At 41.2% G+C, this 24,046-nt stretch overlaps 2 protein-coding genes across 2 annotated transcripts in view; both read left to right on the forward strand.

Annotated features, from left to right (window-relative positions):
* The first annotated feature begins 1,168 nt into the window (after positions 1-1,168).
* LOC138982584 (vacuolar protein-sorting-associated protein 36-like) lies at positions 1,169-17,255 on the forward strand. The gene is made up of 13 exons (XM_070355908.1): positions 1,169-1,343; positions 3,639-3,707; positions 4,226-4,296; positions 4,690-4,804; positions 5,401-5,481; positions 9,338-9,454; positions 10,094-10,171; positions 10,360-10,494; positions 12,021-12,086; positions 14,345-14,409; positions 14,668-14,752; positions 15,083-15,159; positions 16,346-17,255. The coding sequence occupies exons 1-13, from the start codon at positions 1,248-1,250 to the stop codon at positions 16,440-16,442; spliced, it is 1,152 nt and encodes a 383-aa protein (XP_070212009.1). The 5' UTR covers positions 1,169-1,247; the 3' UTR covers positions 16,443-17,255.
* A 3,420-nt stretch (positions 17,256-20,675) lies between these two features.
* LOC138981458 (M protein, serotype 24-like) overlaps positions 20,676-24,046 on the forward strand; it is a 14,046-nt gene continuing 10,675 nt past the window's right edge. The window contains exon 1 of the mRNA XM_070354376.1: positions 20,676-20,817. The gene's annotated coding sequence lies outside the window, so the exon portion shown is untranslated. The remainder of the gene's footprint in view (positions 20,818-24,046) is intronic.

Consider the following 24,046-nt stretch of genomic DNA (forward strand, 5'->3'; position numbering starts at 1 on the left):
AAATTACCAAACTACTTTTCAAAATCGTCAGGTAGAAGACAAAAGCCGGCTCCTAGGGGGGTCCGGGGGCATGCCCCCTCCGGGAAAATGTTAATAAATATCAAGGAAAATGGAGCAATCTGAGCGGCCCGACTAAACTACGCGCCAGCACGCGCTAGCACGCGCCAGCACGCGCTACCTTGAACCATAGCACTTATATACTTTATTTTTATATTTCTAGTTAGTTCATCGTCCATTCTCACATAATACAAAATTTCAAACTTCAATGATGAAAAATACGGAAGTTATGACGAGTTTAAGGAGAGCTAATGCACTACTCTCAAATCCGACGATTTCTCTATGATTGACTAAACAGCGTGCTACCACTTTGAAGTAGACGCTACCCAGTGATCCATAACACTTACATAATTTATTTTTATAGTCTATATAGTTCATTGTCCATTCTTACATAATACAAAATTTCAAGCTTGAGTGTTGAACATTTCAGTAGTTATGACGGGTTTTAGGCGAGCTAATGCGCTACTGGCTCAAATCCGGCAGTGACTAAAACTGCGCGCTACCAATTTTAAGTGGACGCTACCGAGATTCATAGCTGTTATATAATTTATCTGTATGTTTCTAGTCATTCCATCGTCAGTTCTTACATTATACAAAATTTCAAACTTCAGTGATAAAATTTACGATAGCTAAGACGCGTTATAGGAGAGCTATCCTAAGGCCGTGGCTCCATGTCCGACAATCGTCGGATTTGAGAGTAGTGCATTAGCTCTCCTTAAACTCGTCATAACTTCCGTATTTTTCATCATTGAAGTTTGAAATTTTGTATTATGTGAGAATGGACGATGAACTAACTAGAAATATAAAAATAAAGTATATAAGTGCTATGGTTCAAGGTAGCGCGTGCTGGCGCGTGCTAGCGCGTGCTGGCGCGTAGTTTAGGCGGACCCCAATCTGAGCCATCAGTTTTTCTTTATTCTCAATCATAGTCATATATGTATTTTTTTAATGCTAGGGGGGGGGGGGGGACCCGGAAACCTCCCCCCCTGGATCCGCCCCTGAACATAAGTGTACAGTAAATATACTGAGTAATACGGAACAGTGGGCCAAAAGTATAAAGCATGCCCAGCACAACCAACATATGTGCTATCGGGGATCCTTGGCAATGTAGGGGATGTCACTCTGTCGCATCGCCTACTTGTCAGGAAGCAAACCAATGGTGCTGAAAGTGCCCGTTCCATTCCCCAGCAATGGACCGCTTTGAATGGTGTGATGGGAACCTGTATACGGGAGAACAACTGGTGGAACAACAGACAGGCGTTGCTTTATATGATGGAAACGAAAAGGTAACAATGATGGCCAATTTGCGTACATGAAGACTGTTTCCAAGTGCAGAAACCAAACCCCGTGCAAAAGCAGTATCATAGTAGTTTACTTTGTGGTCCTTCAGATACAGCTATAAATTCAAATAGGTAGAAATGTTCGCTAACATCAAGATCGAGAAGATCTTGGTGGAGTTACAGAAAGTGTCACACTCTCAGTCTCAGATCAGTATAAGAACAGGCAATATAATTACCCCTCCCTATACCACTTAATTACCAAGAGAGTTGAAGTTGTCACACTCTCTCAGATCAGAAGTAAAAGTCTAACACTAACAGACATTCAACAGCCAGATTGGACAGTCCTTGTATAAATTGATGTCGGAAATGAAAGAGAGGGTCATAACCAATAACCATAAAAACGTATGTTTATGCATGGGAGGGGAAGTCAATGTATTGATTTGTGATTGAGAACCACAGCATTGATTTAATAGCAAACAGATGGGTGATCAGTTTGCAAGGAAAGGGACCGTTGTAACTGTAAGTCAGCAGCTGTTTAACTAGATTACTTCACTGCCTATACCTGGATAGAACATTCATCCTGCAATACAGGGTTTCATTTATGGGTGCGCCATTGGCGCATTAAGTCTGAAAATGTCCCATCACAATTCCCTTCAGTGCGTCAAAGGGCGCATTGAGATAACGTACCACTGCGCCACCAAATGTACACTTTACATCGGATTACACACACACACACACACACACACACATATATATACATATATCCCATGACCTCCCTTCTTTGTCTCTGTTACTTCAGTATGGGTATATATGTTGTATTTTTATAGCTCAATAAATACATCATGGACTCCAAAAAATATATGATAGTGCAGATTCCGATTTGGGCAAAGGACTACTTTCCTCCCGACCTTTGACCTCGCGCCGAACAATGTGACACATTTGTATGAAGTTCTAAAATCGTATTGCACGGCTCAGAAAACCATATCAGTTGCACGCAAAAATGAATCTCAGAACTGATCTGATGTATGAGATGCAATAAGCAAAAGTTTCTTTCATTATGAAAGCAATGCAGGTCGAAAAAAACGAACATTCAACTTACAAGATAACCAGATGCTAGCGAACCAAAACAAAAACACGAGTACCCTCCCCTTGCATCGTTAGCAGACGACTTTTGAGAATCTGTCGGTAGTGTGTTTTGGTGTGCGCCTTCAGCTATCAAACATCGGCTGTTTCACGTGTTTTGCGAGCAAGTCTACTCTTTTGCCTGGCTCTGCAGTAAGTCCACATATTTTTCCGTAATCCAGTCATATTCCTTCAAAATGCAATCAATCGGCGGTGACAGACGTGTCGGTCGCGTTTTCCTCTCACCCATACCAGTTTAAGTTCATCCATGCAAACACACTCGCAAAACAGTTTATCACGTAGATACATTTCAAATAGGGAGCAAATGGTTACATCTAAACCTACATATTTGTTCCCTAAGATTTGCTTCTCTGTCAATAAGCCTAATTACACACGTTCGAGAAAAACAACGTGGAATCAATTCTGAATCGAGTAAGCCAAATGGGTCCCAAACCCGTTTCGCCCGTTCTGCCGACCTGAAACGCAAAACAAAAGAATTGTGCGCTTCAACTAAATTAATTTCTATTCGACTTCATTACTTTCTTGCAACTTATGAACCTTTACTTAAAGCTTTTAAATGGTCTGAAAGTAGTGTTACCGCGTACTTATCGATGCACTCATTCGTTTTATTTTTTCAGCGACGGTCACTTAGTTTAAGGTTGCAAAAGGGCTAAGTCTCGCTGGCAACAGTTTTACCCTGCACAGATCGCAACAGTGCCGCTAGTAGTCTACACTTTGTGTTTGATGGTAGAATGGGATATACAGATTACAACACGAGTGGTTTTTTATATGGCTTGTATTTCAGTCAAGACCCAGCGGGAATATCAATCGAGAGCCACTCGCCAGAGGCTCGTGTCTCCCGATGATATTCATCCGCTGGGTCTTGACTGAAATACAAGCCATATAAAAAACCACTCGTGTTGTAACCTATACATATACAGAGATAACACAATATAGCGGCTAATTCTCAGATGGCACCATATTGTACCATTTTGCATCTTTGGTCAAAGCGCTTCTTGCCTTCAACTATGTCCCATCAGAATTTGGTAGAGGGGGAAAAATTTCCCATTGCCTTTTTCTCCCAGGCTAAACCCTGCGCAATATATATATATGGAACTTAGTCTGAATCTGAACTATATGTGGCACACTTTGTACAGTTTAATTTGTTCTGTTTTTCAGACGGCATTTGAGTTTGGAACTTTGATTCTTACCACTCACAGATTAATGTGGAGAGACCAAAGGAACAGGGTAAGAATTCTTATTTTGTAAAAGGACCTTTTTTTTTATTGAAATGGGCATCGGCATATTTTTCACGAGTAAGTAGATTTATGAACGGCATATATTATTTGATGGCATAATTCATGTTCCTTTTAGTTTTACCTCTTTGTTGTTGTGGTGGTGGTGGTTGTATGTAGTTGTGGTTGTTGTTCAATAAGAAAGGATTGCATTTTGGAAGGTAATTTAAGATTCACAAGGAAAGGGGGGGGGGGGGGGGGGGTTGCTTTACATTTTAAGTAAATCTGGTAGAACTGCAAATTGTGACAGTATATTACATGTATGCCTTTCAGTGACTGGAATATAGTTTTCTGTCATGCTTCTTTATCGCACATATAATTAATTTTGTTCTTCTCATAATTTGATTACAATGCAAGGCATACTTGTTATTAAGATTAGATATATAGTGATGAATTATGTACTTGCACTGAAGTAAAATCATGCAGATAGTTAAGCTCTTTTTGTCATGGGAGGTTTCTGTTTTGTTTCAGACTTGTGTGATTTGCTTGCCTCTGTCGCTTGTCATCTACTTGGAAGAACAGCCCTCAGGTTTTGCCAAAAGGTAATTTTGTTTGTCTGTTCTTGTTTTTGTGGACAACATGTCCTGATCTGCCCCTCTATTTCTTTTTGTCCTTTTCTCTCTCAACTTCTCCGTTCTCTTTCGGATCATACTTCTGAGTCATTGTCGAATGATAATTCCTATTAAATTCCAATGTTTAAGAGAGCATTGTTATTGTTAAAAAAAAAATCGGCATTTCACATTCTGGAAAGTTGTTAAAATACTACCATACGATTTTTTCATGAAATATTAGTTGTTAAACAGCTGGAGTAGCGCTGACGATTTTCGACTCTTGTTTCATAGTTTTAGTGATAATCATATTGTCAGACAAAGTGAATCGTTCAGAGGATTTTCACGCCATGATCTGATGTGGAGTTTTGACCGATGTGTTCACAGTGCCAAAATAGTGGTTCACCTGAACAGTGCAGGGGCCAACAAGGGGTCAGGTCCCTTCAACCAAAGTTCAAACAGTTTCATCAGGCTGTCGTTCAGAGAAGCCGGAGAAAAAGGGGTACGTATACATTTCTAGAGTGGAACCCTCCCTTTAAGACCCTCGATTTTAAGACCTAGTTTTTAAGATTTTCTGTTTACAACATCTGTAAATTTACCACTATTTTAAGACCTAGTTTTTAAGATTTTCTGTTTACAACATCTGTAAATTTACCACTATTTTAAGAGCCCCTACCTTTTCAGACCTGCATGAGTTTTTCAGAATTTATTAGGTCTTGAAAGAAGGATTCTTAAATGAACTCTGTTAAAGCTAAAAAGATGAGTGTTTACAGGTCTTTGACTCCAAGATTTAGACTTTGGTAATGGTATTTTGTGCCGAAAATCAAGACGTAAAGACTCCTCTTTCCTGCCAAACCCAGTCCTCAAAAAGGAAAACTCTCATGATTTGCCGGCTTTGACAATGAACAAGGTAGACAAACGTCGATGCTGCTAATAATATTTGGACAAGTTGTCAGTCAAATCAATTCAATTCTTGGCCTTCCCTGCCCACCTCTTATTCAAAACACTTGGCCATCAGTACAGTAGAATCTCCTTTCCAAAATCCCTTGAATTCAAACGCCGTTTTTTGTTTAAAACTATTAAATATATATTTTTCAGTTTTTGAGGAGATTACAAGAAACGTTGCAGCAGAAGAAATGGGCGACATCTGTACCTGGGCCTTCTGGCACTAATCCACAGGTATACTGTTGTCAAATGTTTTTCATCCTTGTGTCAGGTGTTAATTTGAAACCATTTTAAATTACTGTGTCAGATGCTATGTGCACACCTTTTCAAATAAATTGTGTTGCTCTGTATCTGAGAGGGTTTTGTCTCATGATATTTAGTTTTGCGAAGTGAAAGGTTATTTCATTCTTGAACATGAACATATAAAAACCCATGTATTTATTGCCTGTCATATGCGGTCCGGATTAGGGCTGCATGCATTACATGTCAGAGATGGGATTTCCCCGGATTTTTCCGGATTTCCGGATTTTTGGGATCGCCAAGGATCGATTTTGAGATCGATCCAAATCCGTTGAGAAAATTTGGGGGGGGGGGTGAGTCGTTTTTGTTTGGTTTTCCCTTCGACTCGGCGAACGAAATTATCCGTAAATCGATCGGAAACCGAATCCTCAACTGGTGTATTCTCATTTGGCAACTTCCGTTTTTCCCTGTTCGCAGCGCACACACGTGAGAATCTCAAAATTTTCTTTGAGTTTGTCTCGAAGTAACAACACAAGAAATGACTTTCCGCAAAATCACGAAGGCTGAGGAGCAGTTGGCTACCGATGTTGACAAGGGTTTGTCAAACCCATGGAACTTTGCTTGGTTAGATGAAATCGTCACTGTAAAAGTTGATCTCAATGGAAAGGCAACTGAAGTTGATGTTCGTCTCGGTGACGCAATTTCTAAGATCGATCGTGCCGGTTACGCATTCTGCAACCGATGCAAAGGAAAGCCGTTGAAATATGAGAATGGTGGAGTGAAAGATTTGAAAAGGCATATCAGCGGCACAAAGAAGCACTTGGAGCATGTGAGGATGGAAAAACTTCATCCATCGCTTGGTTCTAGTGCAATCTTCTGAACGTATCTATTGTTGCACTTACACCCCTGTTTCTAAAGACCACTGACTTGCCTGGTGCTGGTGATTGTGCTGGTGTCCAAAATATTACCTGCTTTGTGGTAAGTGTTGCTTTTTCATTTTATTCGGCGTTTTTTTCCAATTTAAAAATTCTTGTAAATAATGTTCGACTTCTAATAGTACAGCTTTGTTTTGTTTCAACTCAACTCAACTCAACTCAAATTTTATTGGCTTCAATTTTCATAGAAGAATTTGTCTTGCGCTTGGGAGAAAATAAGAGTATAACATATAAAAACAGCATTCATATCACATTTCATGTATCACACACAGTAATCACTAGTATAAGCCTACAATTATCACATTTGTACCTGTATCATACATGCAAATAAATAGTATCACATTTCCACGTATCACACACAATATATACATTACATAACATACAGCAAGCTTCCATCTCCCGCGCCCCCCCCCCCCCCCCCCTCCCACACATACATATCCTCGCACGTGCGTCGACTCCATACAAATGACATCATCAGTCCATTAACTAAAATGCACAATGACTAGTAGTGGGTACATGATACTTAATACGTGCTCAACTAGACCTGCTAACTAAAATAATAACAGAAACAAAAACAAGGACTGGGCACAACATTTACACGTGTGTGACCTACTTACATCAAGTGCCTGTGATCTATAAATAACAATGATTGCGTTTAAAGTAAAACATGAATAATGCCGATGTTTGCTAACAATGAATACATAATAACTAAGATAAGAATGTATGTGCTTTCATAATATGATTATTTTATAAAACACAGTGGGGAAATTTGGAAAATAATTTTTATACGAAACTGCGCACATCGAGTCGAGCTCTGTGGCGTGTGTGTTCGGAGGCAGGAGACACACATGGCTGTGGATATTAATGTTCGGTGGATTAAAAAGGATACCCCGACTTCGGCAGGGCAGAAGGAGGTACAAGACGGTGTGCTGTATTGCTGTGTGTGAGTGTGCTGTGCAGACCTTCTGTGTTATGTGCATGTTCTATTCTAGTCTGTCCGTAGGCTTCATCTGAGGGCCTATTGTGTACAAGGGGAGGTCACTTCCGCCTTATAAACAAACACATGTGGAGACCCACAGAAATACCATAGCATCGTAATGAAAGAGGGCAAAAATACTGATAACAGTCTAGGACATTATTTCTAGGACTGACTAAGCAATGGAACAACATCATGATCTTCATAAGCAAATGATAGTGAGAACAAAACAGAATTCTTACTCTTCTGACTGCTCCCAGTGATTGACATTCAAAACAAACTGTTCTATTCTAAATAGTTGTAAAAAAACTTCATAAGAATAATATTAAACATACATACTTGATTTGTTTAAACATAATTCTAGTGTAAAAGTATACTTTATAAGTTGTGGAGATAATTTTAAAACATGAAGATAAAAAACACAGCAATAACATGACAACATTAGAGTACAATGCATTCCTAGCTAGCTCTGAGGAAAACTCCATTGTACATTTTTCAGTTTCACATGCATGCACTAAGTGGTATCATTGAGAACTGAGATGGCGGATGGAATAAACGACTTCCGCATGCGAGAGGTTCTACACTTTGCAGCTCTGTATCTACGCCTAGATGGCATGAGTGCAAACTGATCATGCAGGGGGTGCGATTCATCTTCAACGACCTTTCGTGCTTTTGTGGCTGTTCTCTTATGCACCAGTTCATCCAAGCTTGGGAACTGAACCCCAACCACCTTTTCTGCCTGTCTGATCACTCTTGCCAGATGGCTCTTGTCCTCTACAGTAGCCCCATAGTACCATACCATGAGGTTGAAGGTCAAAACACTTTCAATGCTGGCTCTGTAGAACATTGCCAGTATTTCAGGGCAGACCTTGAACTGCTTGAGTTTCCTCAGAAAGTACAGTCTTGAATTGCACTTGCTAACTACCTTGGCTATGTGTTTTGACCACGAGAGATCTGAACTGATGATGCAGCCCAAGTATTTGTACTCTTGTACTTGTTCTACCTCTTTCCCCCCTATCACTAGTGGCTCTGTTTCCTTTTCCCCTCTCCTAAAGTCTGTGATCATCTCTTTTGTTTTGCCCACATTGAGGTCTAGGCTGTTCTGGTCACACCACTCTACTAGTTTGTCCACCTCCTGTTTGTGGTTATTATTAGCACAATGACTAGAAAGATATAAATTTATCTTTCAATTCACAAAAAACAACTAACAATAAAAAAAACTTTAAAATATTAGCTCTGTGGTAAAGATACCAAAGCTTGTTTCTTTATTCAAGCATAAATTGAAAGTTCACAAATCCGTGTAATAAATGCATGTTTTTGTGTACTTTTTAACATTGAAATCTTAAACAATCTTCAACTTCAGGGGGCGTTGCCCCCTGACCCCCATCAGGGGCTTTGCCCCTGAACCCCATCGGGGGCTTAGGCAGCCCCCCAACCCCTGGCCAATTCTTCAGGATTTTTTCACATTTTCCAATCCCATCTCTGACATGTGTGTATGAGAGGGAGGGGCTTCCAAAATGAGGCAGGGATATAGTTGTTGGTCAGGCTTGCCCCCCAAATGCTGTTGAAATTTAGCATTTGAAAGGATTTTGTTGGGTCTCTCTTCAAGAAAAAAGGTACATTTGCCGGGGGGGGGGGGGGGGGGGGCTTTTGGAAACCTACGACACCCCCCCTCCCCCCACCTAGATTCAGTGGGAATGTGTCACATAAACAGTATTGCAGGTTGTGGCCTCGTTGTTTTTTAACATTCAGTCAATATTTGACCGTTTTTACTGGAGACCGGGAATGGAGAGGGATCGAGGTGAGGCCATGTATGTATGTGAATGTCTTGTTTTTTGCTTTAATGAAGGTACCTTCTGCTTTTAGTTTTAGTTTTGTAAATAAAAAGTATACGAAAGCAACTACATCAAAACAAAAATCCTGCAATGGTTTTTTGCAGCTGCCAAGACATAGACCAGGAATCGTGGGAATCGAAAGGTCATTGGATCAGCGCAACAAGGAGACAGACAAGAATATTACTGCTGCCTTTGCAGATCTCAGGCAGTTGATGGAAAAGGTGAATATTTTATACAGAATGATGTGACTTGTTGTGGCTGATGTATTATCTCCAATTCTGTGTGCAGGTAGGGATCAAGTGTGTGTAAGTATATCTCTTCGTTCATACTTTTGGGTAATGGACATGTGGTAAAGGGTATTCTCTTTGGCTGTGGAAGCCCCCCAAAAGGGGAAGGTCTCGGGTCTTTATGATGTTCAATGTCAATATATTACCAATTGAGGTCAATTCTGTGAAATGTGTGTGTGTGTGTCTGTCTGTCTGTGTGTGTGTGTGTGTGTGTGTGTGTGTGAGTACAATCACATGTGTGCGTGCATGGGTATGTGTTACGGTGTATGTGTGTGTGTTTCTTTGTTCATGCGTTTTTGGGGGCAAAGAGTGTGCTGGTGATCATGGTTGCAGTGGATGGGGATGTGCACATACCTACTTTAAATTGACAGGTTAATTTATATATCGGTTCTTGATAATGATAATGGTAAATGTCAGTCCAGTATGTTAGCCAATCAAATAAATTCTGCCACATTGAAGGTTTGACTGTACAGTTTGATGCCGTGGATTCCCGTCTCATAAGAGAGTGGATCATTTCATGCTGTCACATTCTCTTCCACTGTGAAGAAAGAATAATTATTGAGTGTCTTTCAGGCCAAAGACATGGTGAACCTGACTCGGACAATAGCCACCAAAATCAAAGATAAGCAAGGAGACATCACAGAAGATGAGGTATGTGTCCTGTTTTATTTTTCTTGGCTGTTCTTTGTTATTTTTCCATACTTCTATCATTTCAAACTAATTTGATCTGTGAGTCTCATCAGTTATTTGACCTAAAATAATCTGCAGTCATTTAGAAAGGATGGATATTTATTACACGAAATTGTTCATCTTTTTTCTACAATATCTGTTGGTTTCAGACTGTGAAGTTCAAGTCCTACCTCCTGAGTATGGGTATTCCAAACCCTGTGACCCGCGAAACTCACGGTACGGGGGACAAGTACTACACTGAGCTTGCTCGACAGCTGGCTTCCATGCTCACAAAGCCTGTTGAGGTAGTGTGTGTGTGTTTGTGCACTTGTGTGTGTGTTTGTGCACTTGCGTGTATGTGTGTGTGTGTGTGTGTACTTGCGTGTGTGTGTGTGTACTTGCGTGTGTGTGTGTGTGTGTGTTTGTGCACTTGTGTGTTTGTGCACTTGTGTGTGTGTTTGTGCATTTGTTTGTCTGCACTTGTGTATAACGTTTGTGCTTGTACATATGCATTTGTTTGTAAAGGGAGAAGGCAATGAAAGCAAGAAGCATGACGGTACACATGTGAATAGACTTAATTTTTTTATATGTGCTCACTTGACTAGGTGAAGGAGTGTATATATGTGTGTGTGTGTGTGTGAGTTACCTTACTTACGAGTGCTAGACTGAGAAGCGTCCTATGTTACCAGTACTAGACTGTAAACAAGGTCGCTAACTCTAGACTTCCGTCGGTATACCATTTAGGGGAGTAGTCTCCCTTTGTCGGTAGTACCTCTCTGCGCATGTGCCAATGCCCATAATCCCCAGTTTCAATTCGAAGCTATTAAGTCAATAGCGGGGTTGGTGGGAGGGTCTCTGGTTAAATTGAGGTGAGTATTCTTAGAAATAGTCATTTTACTTGTAAAAAATACATATTTCTTTCGAATACATCACCTCAATTTAACTAATAGGAGAATAGATAACAGGCTGGAGGGTTGACTTTCGATCGGTAATCTAGTGTCACCTCACCCGACTCAGCCCATTTGTCCGGAATCCCCCCTGTAAAATCGGGGGAAGAAAAGGATAGATCATCGGACTGAGAAGCAAGAAATCCTGAGTCGGGCGAGTGGCAAGTTGCATTGTTGCCACTGTGTCAACTTGCTCCAGAAAGGGACAATCGAAAGAAAGTCCCACCTGTCAATGTAGAGCTGGTTTCTACTCGATGGTCGTTACTATTCCTCTGATCACTTGTCTTTATCAATGTTGGGTTATGGTTATGACTTGCCATTATGCGCCTTGAGCGACCCAACTCCCCAGCAACGTAAAGTTCTGCAGGCGGATCAGGTGAACGACCTAAAAGATGAGGAATGGTCAGAGATAACAATTCCTCTAATACCTTGAACTTATCACCAAGGTGCGTCTCTGCGACTGATCCTCCATTTAAGGGAGATTGACAGAGTTTCTAGAGATCCTGTAGAATTCTGGTCTGAGGCACCACTTTCCATGGCAAACAATTGTGCCAGTCGCATGAATGAATATATATATCCTCTCTGAATTTACCTCTCTAATGAGGATGGTAGGCACAGATACCAGTGTAAATTCAGGCTGACTTAGCTGTTCCTCCTGCGTGACAGGAAGTAAGCGCAAGTGCGCTCAGCAGTATGGTCACTGTCTGCACCTTTCCTGTGCATGCCCGTGTGTGTGCATATTGAATTCACACAAGTTTCATTTCAGTTTAAATGCAAGTGCGGTTAGTGAAGAAAAGAGGCACTAGTTTAAAAATTAATGACGTCAAAATAACTGCGAAGGCATTTTTTCAACAGGATCCCAATTGATGATTTTCTGATTTCAGGAGAGTGGTGGAATGATGACACTCACGGATGTTTACTGTAGAGTAAATAGAGCAAGAGGGATGGAGGTAATGTTTCCTGGTACTCTCACCTTCAGACATTTTTGTTGTTGTTGTTCTTCTTCTTCTGCGTTCATGGGCTGAAACTCCCACGTTCACTCGGGTTTTTGCACGAGTGGATTTTTACGTAAATGACAGTTTTTACCCCGCCATTTAGGCGGCCATACGTCGCTTTCGGAGGAAGCATGCTGGGTATATTCATGTTTCTATAACCCACCGAACTCTGACATGGATGACAGGATCTTTTCCGTGCGCACTTGGTCTTGTGCTTGCGTGTACACACGAAGGGGGATAAGGCACTGGCAGGTCTGCACATAAGTCGACCTGGGAGATCGAAAAAATCTCCACACTTAACCTACCAGGCGGCAGCGGCCGGGATTCGAACCCACGACCTTCCACTTGGGAGGCCGGTGTCTTACCACTAGGCCACTACGCCCGTCTATTTTTGTTAAATTTTCAGTCATGCTAAGTTCTTGTTCAAATAACCAGCTGAATGGAGTGCTATGATAACCATCATGCTCCAGAGAAGTCATAACATTCAAAACAGTATGTTTTCGTATCTCATCTTCTCATTATTACTTGTCTGTTTTGTGAGTTGTTTGTTTACTTTTAAAACTTGTAGGTTTGGATGCTTCAGGCTGTCTTGTATTGTATTTTATTGAATACTACAGAACCTCCCGCGGGTTAAGGGGAAGAATTTACCCGATGCTCCCCAGCATGTCGTAAGAGGCGACTAACGGATTCTGTTTCTCCTTTTACCCTTGTTAAGTGTTTCTTGTATAGAATATAGTCAATGTTTGTAAAGATTTTAGTCAAGCAGTATTTAAGAAATGTTAAGTCCTTTGTACTGGAAACTTGCATTCTCCCAGTAAGGTAATATATACATATTGTACTACGTTGCAAGCCCCTGGAGCAAATTTTTGATTAGTGCTTTTGTGAACAAGAAACAATTGACAAGTGGCTCTATCCCATCTCCCCCCTTTCCCCGTCGTGATATCACCTTCGTGGTTGAAAACGACGTTAAACACCAAATAAAGAAAGAAAGAACACTACAGATGTAACCGAGTGCCGTAACACTACGATCACCTCGGGAGGCGAAGTGCAATCAAACAGGATTGAAAATGTTAGGGCCAATTTCTTAGCCCTATAAAAACTGTTTTGCAAACCCGAAGGTTTCCATGAACATACAGACAATCGGAAACCACCAGACCCCATCACAAACAGAATAAGAATTCCACAATCCACCGGTGTTGACTTAAAGGCCAACAACTCGGGTGCAGAGTCTGCTGTGAAAGGAGCGGTAGCCTCCCTTGTCACACATTCATTAATGTGTCTTGTCTTTTGAGTCTTGGAATGTTAGCACACAGTTTCATTCAGATTTTCCCCCCTAAAACATGCCTAGGTTTAATTTTGTCTGTCTCTGTAGATGTGAGCAAATGTGCGTTCTTATTTGATTATTGACTCACATGCGAAGCAAAAGTGAGTCTATGTACTCACCCGAGTCGTCCGTCCGTCCGTCCGGCCGGCCGTCCGGAAAACTTTAACGTTGGATATTTCTTGGACACTATTCAGTCTATCAGTACCAAATTTGGCAAGATGGTGTATGATGACAAGGCCCCAAAAAACATACATAGCATCTTGACCTTGCTTCAAGGTCAAGGTCGCAGGGGCCATAAATGTTGCCTAAAAAACAGCTATTTTTCACATTTTTCCCATTTTCTCTGAAGTTTTTGAGATTCAATACCTCACCTATATATGATATATAGGGCAAAGTAAGCCCCATCTTTTGATACCAGTTTGGTTTACCTTGCTTCAAGGTCAAGGTCACAGGAGCTCTTCAAAGTTGGATTGTATACATATTTTGAAGTGACCTTGACCCTGAACTATGGAAGATAACTGTTTCAAACTTAAAAATTATGTGGGGCACATGTTATGCTTTCATCATGAGACACATTTGGTCACATATGATCAAGGTCAAGGTCACTTTGACCCTTATGAAATGTGACCAAAATAAGGTAGAGAACCACTAAAAGTGACCATATCTCATGGTAGAAAGAGCCAATAAGCACCATTGTACTTCCTATGTCTTGAATTAACAGCTTTGTGTTGCATGACCTTGGATGACCTTGACCTTGGAAGGTCACATGTATTTTGGTAGGAAAAATGTGTAAAGCATGTGCGTCGTATGGGCTTTGTCCTTCTTGTTGTTAATTTCTTTAGCGTTTGTTTCAATGATTCCTGAGAGATTTTGTTATTGTCCTTTGCAGCTTTTGTCCCCAGAAGATTTACTTCATGCCTGTGAACTCATGGAGATCCTGGGATTGCCTATAAGGTATGTTAATTTGAAATGTTTGCAGGTGTTTATGAAGCAAAGCGAAGAAACCTTTGGCACCCTTTGAGATATATTTGTGTGTGTGCGTGTGTGTCATGTTCAGATACATCCATAATACGGTTCGAAGAAGACCCTCTGTGAATTTATGTGGTGTGTGTGGCTGGGTGTGTGTGTAGCTCTTTGCTAGGCTGCCGAAGCAGAAATCACCAAAATCGTCTTTGTGAAAAAAAAATATTTTTTGAATTTTGTTGTTGATAGGTTACGGACCTTTGACAGTGGGGTGATGGTTGTGCAGTCACAAAGTCAAAACGAAGAGGAAATAGTCAACACAACCACAGTTCTGGTAAGGCAATTTGGTTAGCCTGTTCATTTAACCATAGATGTTTTTCTTGAAACGGGCAGTGAGATCATGGAGTTTTCTCCCCATACCTGTCTCTCACAGGCTCTGTTTGTCTTTTTAGTGTGCAAGAGAGAGAGAGAGAGAGAGAGAGTGCGTGTGTGTGGCAAGAATGAAATAACATTACCAAGAAGCAAAAAGGCACTGTCAATAGGTGGGCAGCCACTTTCTTTTTTCAGAAACATATTCTTCGATCTGCAATTATTTTTAGATATTTTGTTGTTCACAATGTATTTGTTTGGGCTGTTTTGACACCAAAACACTGGTTGATTACAGGTGTCAGAGCGAAATTCACTGACAGCTGAAGAGTTGTCGCAGCTGCTGGGTGTGTCTGTACTTCTTGCACGAGAAAGGTTAGTGAATGTTTTATTGTATGTTTTTCTCCTAGCTGTGTCCGTAGGCAAAGGTATGTGCTTTTTGGGAGGCTCACCTGAGTTATCAGTGAGTCATAGTGATGAGCAGTGTACGTCTGTATGTACGGCTGGCCGGTTTTCAACAACAACAAAATTAACGTTGAAGTTTTCTCAGATGCTTTTGAAACCAGGGCTTTGAAACTGTGTGTGTTTCCAGCGTCAGATGATTTTCAGATTTAACTAAAGTCTGGTTGGCCCATGTCAAATTTCAAGGTCATGTTGGTGTAAAGGCATCCTGAACTCAGGTAAAATGAGTTCTTCCCTTTGGGTCTCATTTATCCCTGACAGGATGCCTTTGTTTTCTCCCTCTGGAGAAGAAATAGATATTTTGTTTACATATTTAGAGCTTTTCGTAATGTGTTGTTGACATAAGCAGTTTTGCGATCGTTGATAATGATTTTTCATGGTGTTGTGAAATTTTTAAATTACAAAGGAATTGTTATGTAAGACAGTTTCAAGCGAGCTATCTTTCGCGGATGTATTTACTGTGCAAACAACTCTAAATATGGCAAAAGTGTCACGTGATAATCAACTTTGTCACGTGATCATAACAAAATGGCTACGAAGCGGACACCGGTTAAAAGTAGATGTGTCCTTTGTGACAATGAAAAGACCGAGTCCAGCCATAATTATACGGTTGTAGGCAAAATTGGGTGGAAAAATGAACAGCTTGGTGAAATGGTCGAGTCTCTCAGTGGAGAATCTGTTCGTCGAGATATGGAAGAATCGGCCATTCTGCAATCACTTTCGTCTTTCTTCAGAAACATTATCGAAAAACATATGGGAGATAACTTTGTATTCTTGTTTTGATAGATTTCGGCTTTTAGCTCCTTTACTCCGCGTAGTAATGATCCATCCTGTCAGAGAGACACTGAGCGAGAGCGTGGACCGATGATTATCAGAATGGGTGTAAAGGATGTAGGGTTTTCTTGTGGAATGTTGTGCAGGACCCATTTCCCAGCTTGTAGAGGATAGAATAGAGTACAGAAAAATGTATAAAACCTTGCACCGTCAGAGTTCGAGTGCTTTCCTTGTACTGTGGCCAGAGTATGAATATTTTATATATGTTTTCTTCTTTTTGGTGGTTGATGTCAGCTCAGTTCAATCCTCTCTTTGTTTATTGCAGGTTACTGATGACAGAAAAGCATGGCGGGGTTTGTCGTGATGAACACATAGAGGGACTGAGGTTTTACCTCAACTTGTTTCTGCATCCACCAAGTTAGCACTTGACAAACATAACGGGATTGCGTGCACTCTTCTTGATTCACAAGCCATTGCTGGCATTCATCCCAAACCTCCTTCTATGATAACCGTATGTATCACAGCTCTTGCTTAACCTTCACCGGATCACGCTGTGGACTACACAGTCCGGATGATGTGAGTCATATACGACCCATACTTTCTAAAGATGAATTCAACGAAAAAAGTATGGGTCGCACACGACCCACGCCATCCGAATAGGGATACAAACTGTAAAATACCTCCTTTAATTCCATGAGTTGTCCACGACCCACATCATCCGGACTGTGTAGTTCAAATGATATCAGTGTTTATTTGTTTGTTTACAAATATAATTCGTAAAAAAATTGGTTGATAGTAAGGTTCAATGGTGTTTAAGGATTATATGAAGTCTCAATCAAAACCTCCCAATAGTTTTAGAGATATAGCTACTTTTGTGGGGCTCTGGGTCGTCCATGACCCAGGAAGCACGGTGAAGGCTAATATTTGACTGCTGTTAATATGATAAATATTAGGCAAAACTCATGGCAAGATGATGTCCTTGTCTGTGTACTGTCAAGATTATTATTGTTGCTTTCTATTTGTTTATTTTGGTAAATCAACAGATGTTATGTGTCCATGAGTGTATTTATTTGTGCTTGTGTGTGTGTGTGAATGTGTGTGCATCTGTGTGAGGCAGATTTCATAAGTGGAATATGTAACAATGTGCATCACTTTTCAACTTATGTCATAATTTGATGTACATGTGAATGCATGTTTCATTGGCTGAGCTTGCAGTAAACCGATTTTAAGAATGATTGAGCTTTCTATTTAGTGTGTGTTGTGTGTGTGTTAGTTTGTGAGTGAAATGTTGGCAATTTGAGACATTTTGGGGGCATGAATAATGCTTAAAGCACTGCATCAGGTTACACCAAACAGCAGATTAGTACTCTTAGCTAACCATCACTGTTTTAGCACAGTTCACACACACACACGTGCACACACACACACACACACTTACGCTATCCCAGTGCGTTGAACAGAGACCTGCTCAGTATTGAAAAAGAAAGACAAAGACAAAATAATGAGGGGAAATCATTTGTGATTAAAGAGCAAGCAAAATGGTTACAACAAATGTGTTGTTGAAAAAGAACGTTTTCAAATACATTACATATTAAATATAAATAAGAGAAAAGAAATGAGCATGAGTGCTTGATAGTTGTTATCATGATATCAAGAGCTGTTAAACATTTAGCAATCTTAAGCAAGACTCTTCGTGAGTATGAACAAAATTAGTTGCATTGATTTGCTATACACTGTTGAGTATTTTGAAATGCAATGGACAATAACATAACGAAATTAAAAAAAACAATCAAAGCACAGAATTGTTCTCTTTCAACTTTTTTTCTCCTTTTTTTGAGTGTGTATTCACGATATACATGCATGCTTATGTGTGATTATGCTTCCTTGTAAAATAACGTTCAATACAGTTCAGTTCAGCTCGCTAAATTAGAATTCCTCACGGCGAGAATTGCCTAAGAAACGCTACTTCCTCGCCAAATCTAGCGTCTAAGAAACGGAGGACTGGCTAAACAAGAGCAGCACAAAACATTAAAAGGACGAAGGCCCATCGATTGTGTCTGCTCTGTGATTTAGGTCAGCACCATGGTCAGCACGTGTTTTGTGAGGAATTGTGTAACATATGAGCACTCACGTAGGCAGTCTCTAGTTATACGGTTTAAAGGAAAACGACATCATATGAACACACACACGTTCGTATTGATCAGTGTTGGGACGAATCTTAGTCAAGGGGAATAGCCGGTTCGTTTTGATAAGTGTGGGGACGAATCTCAGTCTGGAAGAATAGTTCGTTTTGATTAGTGTTTGGACGATATCAGTCTTGGAGAATAGTTCGGTTTGATTAGTGTTGGGAAAATTGACATACCAAGGGACCACTAACACACACAAAAATCAAACATCAGAATGGTAGTACGAAAAAGTGTATTAGAAAAATGTGAACATCTTAATTTGCAATCAATACAATACAATTTAATTATGAGAACCGATCCACAGAAATCTCATGTTATTATGCTGACATACTGTGACAATACCGAACCACGCCTTCTTATTTCTACCAACGATTCACAGTCTATTGTGCGAAAAAGAAATCCTTTGAATAACTCGTCACTCGAGCTGCAACAATACCTATCTACACACCGATTTATCATCGGAAACCTGCGTGCCATTGGGGGTCGCTTCAACAAATTTGAGCCAAGTGGACTCCCGCAAAGCCGTACCCCGAGGGGGGAAGTCGGCAGAAATCGCAGAATTCCGTTTCACCCTCGCGAAGAGCGCGAAGGTTCATGCCTCAGTTTGAGGTGAAAATCCCCACATCAGCTAAGGCACTGTTAAAGGCACGATTCTTCCCGTGCAAACGATTCGACTCGCCATCTGAGATCTGGCTTTTACATCGGATAAGGCCATACATCAAGACGCTTACAGTGGAACCCCCTTTTAAGACACCCGATTTAAGACTTCTTCTTTTTTGAGGCCGTGTATTTTCAGGCTTTCAGTTCATAATGTCTTTAAATTTATCTCCATTTTAAGGGCGGGGATGTAGCTCAGTCGGTAGCGCGCTGGATTTGTATCCAGTTGGCTGCTGTCAGCGTGAGTTCGTCCCCACGTTCGGCGAGAGATTTATTTCTGAGGGTCAACTTTGCGGTGTGCAGACTCTCCTCGGTGTCCGAACACCCCCGTGTGTACACACAAGCTCAAGACCAAGTGCCCACGAAAAAGATCCTGTAATCCATGTCAGAGTTCGGTGGGTTATAGAAACACGAAAATACCCAGCATGCTTCCTCCCAAAGCGGCCGTATGGCTGCCTAAATGGCGGGGTAAAAACGGTCATACACGTAAAAGCCGTGGGAGTTTCAGCCCATGAACGAACAAACAAACAAAAATCTCCATTTTAAGACAGACTAAACCATCATATGGCCACAAAGCTGAAGCTAGTTCCCTCCCCCCTATGTCCGTGTGGCAAGAATCAGACAGCAGAGCACATCCTGCAGGCTTGTCCATACCACAGTGCTCTGAGGGACACCAGCTGGCCAGAGGAGACAGCGCTACAAAAGAAGCTATACGGCCCCAAAGAGGACTTGGAGAGGACAGCACGTTTCGCCCTGCAGTCCGGACTGACGATCTAACAGCGAACGACAAGAAGAAGAAGACCCGATTTTCTCAGATTTGTGGAGGTCCCACACTGTACCAACAATCAACTTCCCGACTCCTTGCTTCCTATGCACAGTGGGAATTTTGTATGAAATAGATTTTATTTTTTATTTTTTTAAAGCAACCTGGGCAGATCTGAGATAGTAAGCCGAACAGTTTCACGGGAAGGACTGCGCCTTTAACTAAGCTACGCTAGTGCGTTGGACCATAGACCAAAATAGCCTGGACCGCCAACTCGTCACGTGACCCTTCGAGGTTACGACGCTCGACTTTCAGGGGCGCTTAGCGTCCGGTTTGAAAGGCCAGCGATTCGAAGACAGTGAAAAGAAAGCACGCTCCAGTTATTTGTGACAATGGGAGGTGACAATGAACTGGATTTTCCAAAACTCCAAACTAAACTTAACAAAACTCATCGAAAAACATGTTCCATATGCACTTTAGCTGAGTTTATTTTAGCATTTTCAGAACTTACCTCGGCAACTTCGTCCATGTTTACAATCGACACCGGATATGACATCCCCCTGATTTCTGAAAGGCCATGTAAGCGTAGGTTCCTAAATGCGAGAGGCCGCTACCTCGTAACAATAAAATAATGGTCTATGGTTGGACATAGCAGTGCTCAGTTCCTGTTTGTGTCTGTGTCATGCCACCCGTTATGGGCAGAATATACTCCTGCGCAGTTTCAGCGGCACAGACGACGCACGACCTATTTAGGCTATTATTTATGCCACGATAGTGATTATCACGAGTACTTGGCCTGTTTTCCATTCATGCAACGTGTAGCGGGCTGGGATAATCTGCAGTGCGTCGTCGGTCCTGCTGAAGTTACATAGGTGAGCGGAGCCCCTTACTGAGACTTTGGCGGCTTGCGGTGTTAGGCCTACCTGCTCCGAGCTCCAGTTTCTATATGCGTTCATCCACCCGTAAGACGATTGTATCGGGGTGTTAGCATAGGCCTACTCTGTACGCTGCCACCGACTTGTGGTGATTGGTTCAAGTCGGATTGATTCTCAACGCAGCGCGTAGTACAACGAGGTGTAAACCGATCTGTGTAAACTGATTCATAAAGAAATGGATGGCCAATGGAGTACGATGGATTTGGTGTCGGATAGCTATCAACGGTTCATTAAACAAATAACGGCTTGTTGAAAGGTAAGTGTGAATTGGTTTTCGTGTTTTCTACACACCAACGTGCACGATATTAAACTGTTGGCCTAATTCCAGAAACCAGTTCCGTGTAATTCGAATCATTCTTCTTCTTCTTCGTCGTTCGCTTAATTCGAATCACAACGAGAGACATTAACATACATAATAAAAGAGAATCAGAAAGAACAAAGTAAAAGAAAGAAAGCTTGAAAAAAAACATACATCTTGGAGCCGGAGAACTGCATGATACAAGCTCTCAGTTCATCAAAATCATAAGTGCCACCTAGTCACGGAGGTATTTTCACAACCTGTGTCCGTCTGGGATTCAGTGTTCCGATCTCCATATTGAAGTGTATTGGAATAATCACTTCAGAACACGCAGGTGAAAGCGTTCTTTCGCTTTGCACTGCAGCAATTGTGAAAACTGTGATGTGTGATGCAGATGTGAGAGATGTTCACGAAATAGTTACATTCACCTGAGCCATCAGGTGTTCAATGATGAAACAAAGTTATACGAGAAGATAACGTTTGTATTCAAATGATTTCAGAGTTCCATTGTTTTCTAGTCAGACAGGAATTATAGAGAGCACATATTATATCGGCTGTGTTTTATCTGCCGGAATCATAGATGTGCCAGTGAGTAAGTTCTATATAGTTGATTGGTTCTTGATTCTTTTATGAATTCATGATTGTCTTTAAGGCAGAGACTACGATTTGCAGCGTATGTTTGAACTGACCGTGATTAGAAAACAAAACACACACATACAGAAAAAAACCACTTATATCTATCTAACGGACTGTGATAAGAAATGTTTTTGAAGTTGATCGCATATTATTTGAAGGATTTGTGAACCACGCGTTGTTTGGAAAAGCGTAATCTTTCAAAGCTAGACACAACATTTACATTAAAAAAATCCATTCAGCAGATAAAGGTGATTATTTGTTTCTGCAAAACGCCGATACATATAGATTAGACGTTTGAGTTGCGTGTATAGTTTTGTCTCAGTGGTACCCAAAAAGCGAAACACACACACACACACACACATACACACACACACACAAACACACACACACACACACACATACACACACACACACACACAAACACACCGTCACACACACATACACACACACACACACACACAAACATACATACACACACACACACACGCTTACAGAGACGTGCACACTGTTTAAGGTATCATAAGTAAGCTTACACACACACACACACACACACACACACACACACACACCATCGATACCCAAACACACCCGTTCACCCTCACACACAGTAACTATTCCACCTTATAACCGTATTTCAAATCACACCACGACCACACCGTGTCGGACCTAATCGGTTTAAGCCGTTCGAACTTCGAACTGTCTGCAGAGGCACGAACCTGAGCGGGTTTTTTAACGAACAAACGCACTTCACTATTCATTATAGCGAGGCCAACTAGGGCTGTGACAAATAAATTCCAAGCCCTTTGTAATCTGTGTATTGAACATACCACCGCACGTCGACTGCGCTAGAAAAACAGTAGACTGGTTGATGGAATAATCGAAGAAAAAGTCGATAGGTGTTCCCTCATTGTAGGGGGGCCTGCCCTGTACATGCCTGCTACCGCATGTGGGAGTTTTTTCTTCTTAAAGTGGGGGTCACCATTTTTTGTGTGATCGATGGTATTGTTGCTATCTTAATGACTAAATGAGGTATTGATCATCCCGTTTGTACATATGGGAAAGAGAGAGAAAGAGAGAGAGAGAGAGAGAGAGAGAGAGAGAGAGTTGTGTGTGCGACACAGACACTCAAAAACTTGCGTGCGTGCGTTCGTTCGTGTGTGTGTGTGTGACTGAATGAAGCAGGCTGTTTTCAAATCATACTGTCAGTGACTGGCTAGCCCACTTTTGGAAACACGGACACTATAATCGCAAGATCTTGGAAATAAATAAAGGGATATTCCGTGGACCTTCCTCTAATTCCTCTTTGCGTTACCATAAAGGACATCCACTTTGAGTTTTTTTTAAATCCAGTATCGAGCGCCTTCGGATAGTGCAGTGACGTAGTGTGTTTTTAACACCACAAACACACACAAAAAACACCACCACCCCGCAACACATACAAACACGTCTTTCCTCAAAACGTTCACGGTGATTCATTCTTTAACACTCCGGCCAGTGTTCACATCGGTTAGTTTCACACAATGGAGTGCAATCAGGTAAATCAGCGTGTTACATAAGAACGTATTGGTTCGATGGGAACTACTTGGAAGCACTGACCAGGCAGCGTTTGTTCATTTACCATAGAGTATGTGGTTAGTAGGAGGCTAATCTGCTGGTTCCCGAACAAGACTGAATGATTACGCGGATTCTTTTTACAAGGCAGATCCCATCAGACTACTGTTTCTTTGTTTCGTACTTCGCAACACCACATACAGGGTGGTGCCATAAGTGATGGATATCGGAAGACGTGAATTTAGAGCGGTACATTTGGATCCCCACAAAGAAAAAAACGATGAAAAATAATTTACTTGCCTCAGGCCTTGGTTTAGGGCTTTTGATAATTATGTAGTTGTTGTTGTTACTTTATTTCGAAAAAACTGAACGGATATTGTTAGAATCTGAATATTTTTCAACCTGTTACAGGAACACCGCAGCAGCGGTTAGTGTCCCAGTTTCTACAGAAATTGAGGAAACATACTGAAAACTATACTGCGAATCTGATTGAAGAATGAATCAGTACAAACAGTTGAGATTGCTGCCTACGAGAATGAAAAAAGACACAATTATGGTCCAGCAGGTTTAATAAAAACCCTGCTCAGTATGGATTCATGACTGCTAACAGTCTCCTACAAATTATTGAAAGAACATTCAACAACGGACTGTGCTGCTATTGCGTATCATTCTCTCAAACGGAGTGAAGTTATACCAGAACACCCATCTGCAAAGCGCAGTGCCTTATTTTGACACAACTATAGAAATGATATCAACTTTAATTTGTTCCCTGAGTAAAACTCCAGGATTTAAACTTCAAAAACCAAAACTCCATCTCCAGACGAGGACGTAAAGGCTGCACTGTAGGCGAGAACAGTGCCATATTTTAATCGTACAACTATTGGGTGATACTGAGTCAACCTCGTGCCCCTTCCAGATCCAAAAGGGCACCACTGACTCAAGAATCAAGACTTTACCTCAAGGTTAGGAGGTAAAAGCTGCGCTGTAGACGAGAGCAGTG

Source organism: Littorina saxatilis, linkage group LG12 (assembly GCF_037325665.1).
Source record: "Littorina saxatilis isolate snail1 linkage group LG12, US_GU_Lsax_2.0, whole genome shotgun sequence".
NCBI lineage: Eukaryota > Metazoa > Mollusca > Gastropoda > Littorinimorpha > Littorinidae > Littorina > Littorina saxatilis.